The sequence below is a fragment of the Hevea brasiliensis genome, chromosome 2, assembly GCF_030052815.1.
Source record: "Hevea brasiliensis isolate MT/VB/25A 57/8 chromosome 2, ASM3005281v1, whole genome shotgun sequence".
In the NCBI taxonomy this organism is placed as follows: Eukaryota; Viridiplantae; Streptophyta; class Magnoliopsida; order Malpighiales; family Euphorbiaceae; genus Hevea; species Hevea brasiliensis.
In genome coordinates this window covers 113,194,449-113,197,836 of record NC_079494.1, presented here as the reverse complement: position 1 = coordinate 113,197,836, position 3,388 = coordinate 113,194,449, and the positions used below count along the sequence as shown (strand labels likewise).

Below are 3,388 nucleotides of genomic sequence, written 5' to 3'. Positions count from 1 at the left end.
TTTACATAAATATGAGTTTTGATTCCTTCCTTGTGTGCTTGATTTACTTGCCTAATATTGGTACCCATTGGGTATTGTGTTAATCTTTGATTGAAGGACCGAAAGGTGAAAGTCATTGATAGATAATCAAGGATTGGAACTTAAAATCAACTTGGGTTTTAAGAGGAATTAATGATTGGTTACAAAACTTAATGGGTTTTAAATTAATCAAATATCGTACGAAAGTAGGTTTGGTTATTTTAGAACACACTTTGGTTTGCTTGAAAAAGAAATCAAAGGAATTTAGAATTAATCACCTTCAAACTCTATTTTTCCCTAAAAATTGGAATGCCCAAGACAAATCCCAACTAATTTATGTATAAACCCCTAACTCTGGAATCACTTTTAACATAATTAAACTTTCATTTAAATTACCTATTATCAATTTAGTTTAATTGCAAACTAGATTTAGAATTTATTTGCTTGCTCTTTACATATTCCAATTAGATTAATCAATTTACTTCGCTTATTTATATTTACCATTCATTCATTAATCATTAGCCCAAATAATCGCTTCATTCATAGTTTGGTACTCAAACTGCAAATCCTCGTGGGAACGATATTTGATTCATCACTTTATTACCTGAGACGACCCGTATACTTGCGGATTCACCCCATCACTCTGCCACCACAGCCTCCTCCAACTCCACCACCAACACCTCCCTCAGCTCCTACACCTGCACCTGTACCTCCACCTGTGCCATCAATACCTCCCCCAGCTCCTATACCACCACTTGCACCTCTACCAACTTTGCCACCACTACCTCCTCTAACTCCACCACCAACACCTCTCCCAACTCCTACACCACCACCTGCACCTGCACCTCCAGCAATTTCGCCACCACGAACTCCTTCAGCTCCACCACTACTTGCACTTCCACCTCCACCTGCACCAACTCCACTACCAAGACCTCCCCCAGCTCCTACGTCTCCACCTCCACCAACTTTGCCACCATTGCCTCCTCCAACTCCACTACCAACACCTCCTCCAGCTCCTACACTGGCACTTGTACCTCTACCTGTACCACCAGTACCTTCTCCAGCTCCTATACCACCAACATTACCTCCACCAACTTCGCCACCATTACCTCCTCCGACTCCACCACCACCAACACCTCCGCCAACTCCTACACCACCATCTGCACTCACACCTCCACCAATTCCACCACCACGACCTCCTCCAACTCCACCACCACTTGTACTTCTATCTCCACTTGCACCAACTCCACTATCAACACTCCCCCAGCTCCTACACCTCCACCAATACCTCCTCTAGCTCCTGCACCTCCACCTCCACTAATACCTCCTCCAGCTCCACCACCACCACTAACACTTCCACCACCACCTCCTCCAACTCCACCACCAACACTTCCCTCAGCTCCGACACCTGCACCTATACCTCCACCTGTACCACTAATACCTAACCCGGCTTCTATACCACCACTTGCACCTCCACCAACTCTGCCACCACTACCTTCTCCAACTCCATCACTAACACCTTCCCCAATTCCTACACCACCACCTGCACCAACACCTCCACCAATATCGCCACTACGACCTCCTCTAGCTCCACCACTACTTGTACTTCCACCTCCACCTGCACCAATACCTCCCCAGCTCCACTACTAATACCTCCCCTAGCTCCTACGCCTCCACCTCCACCAACTTCGCCACTACGGCCTCCTCTAACTCCACCACCAACACCTCCCCCAGCTCTACATTGGCACCTGTACCACCAGTACCTCCCCCAGTTCCTATACCACCACCAGCACCTCCACCAACTCCGCTACCACTTCCTCCTCCAACTCCACCGCCAACACCTCCCCCAACTCCTATACCACCACCTGTACTCGCACCTCCACCAATTTTGCCACCATGACCTCCTCCAACTCCACCAGCACTTGCACTTCCACCTCCACCTACACCAACTCCACTACCAACACCTCCCCCAGCTCCTACACCTCCACCTACACCTACACCTCCACCACCAATACCTCCTCCAGCTCCTGCACCGCCACCTGCACCTGCACCTCTAGCTTCACAAACATCTGCCCCAGCTCCTACACCACCACCACCTCCTCTAACTCCACCACCAACACCTCCCTCAACTCCTACACCTGCACCTGTACCTCTACCTGTACCACCATTACCTCCCCCAACTCCTGTACCACCATTTACACCTCCACCAACTATGCCACCACTACCTCCTTTAACTCCACCACTAACACCTCCCCCAACTCCTACATCACTGCCTGCACCCGCACCTCCACCAATTTCGCCATCATGACCTCCTCCAGTTCAACCACTACTTGCACTTCCACCTCCACCTGCACCAACTCCACTACCAACACCTCCCCCAGCTTCTACGCCTCCACCTCTACCAACTTCGCCGCCACGGCCTCCTCCAACTCCACCACCAATACCTCCCCCAGCTCCTACACTGGCACTTGTACCTCTACCAATACCTCCCCCAGCTTATATACCACTACCTGCACCTCTACCAACTTTGCCACCACTACCTCCTTCAACTCCACCACCACCACCTCCCCCAACTCCTACACCACCACCTCCCCCAACTCCTACACCACCACCTGCACTTGCACCTCCACCAATTCTGCCACCACGACCTCCTCTAACTCCACCACCACTTGTACTTCCACCTCCACCTGCACCAACTCCACTACCAACACCTCCCCCAGCTCTTACACCTCCACCTACACCTGCACCTCCACCACCAATACCTCCTTCAGCTCTTACACCACCACTTGCACCCCCTCCTTCACCTCCACCACCACCTCCCCCAGCTTCTACACCACCACCTCCTCCAACTCCAGCACCAACACCACCACCATTACGACCTCGAACTCCACCACAACCACCTTTTCCTTTACCACTGCTTTCACCACCTCTTCTACCATCACCACTTCCACCATTACCAATACTTCCCCCAACTCCACTGCCAACACCAACCCCAATTCCACCACCATCGTTGCCCTTAAGTCCCAACATCTTTATCGCAAGGTGTTTTGCGGTTGCCTGGACAAACACTCACCGAAGTGGGAAAAGTGAGGAGTCGCCACTTTAATTTTGAGGGAAATTAAAGAAAACTATCTGTGAAAGTAAATTAAAATGAAACCACTTCAAAAATAGAGATTCTAGGTTCGGGGTCCGTAAACGGGCGGGGAAGGTGTTAGGCACCCCATCTCGTCCCTCAACGAGGGTAAGCAGATTTAACTTCACGTTCTTTATAGTTAGGAGGGTTTGGCTGGAAATGTTAATCCTTTTGATAAAAGGAATATTTGATTTTTCACTAATCCGGATTACCCAGATACATAAGTAAATGAGACAA

The 3,388-nt window shown here is 49.6% G+C and overlaps 1 protein-coding gene across 1 annotated transcript; it reads right to left on the bottom strand.

Annotated features, from left to right (window-relative positions):
• Window positions 1–648: 648 nt before the first annotated feature.
• LOC131177980 (glycine-rich cell wall structural protein 1.8-like) lies at window positions 649–3,048 on the bottom strand. The gene is made up of 5 exons (XM_058143169.1): window positions 2,529–3,048; window positions 2,349–2,474; window positions 1,767–2,291; window positions 1,307–1,636; window positions 649–1,247 (listed from the first exon to the last, which is right to left on the bottom strand). The coding sequence occupies exons 1-5, from the start codon at window positions 3,046–3,048 to the stop codon at window positions 649–651; spliced, it is 2,100 nt and encodes a 699-aa protein (XP_057999152.1).
• Between the last annotated feature and the right edge of the window lie 340 nt (window positions 3,049–3,388).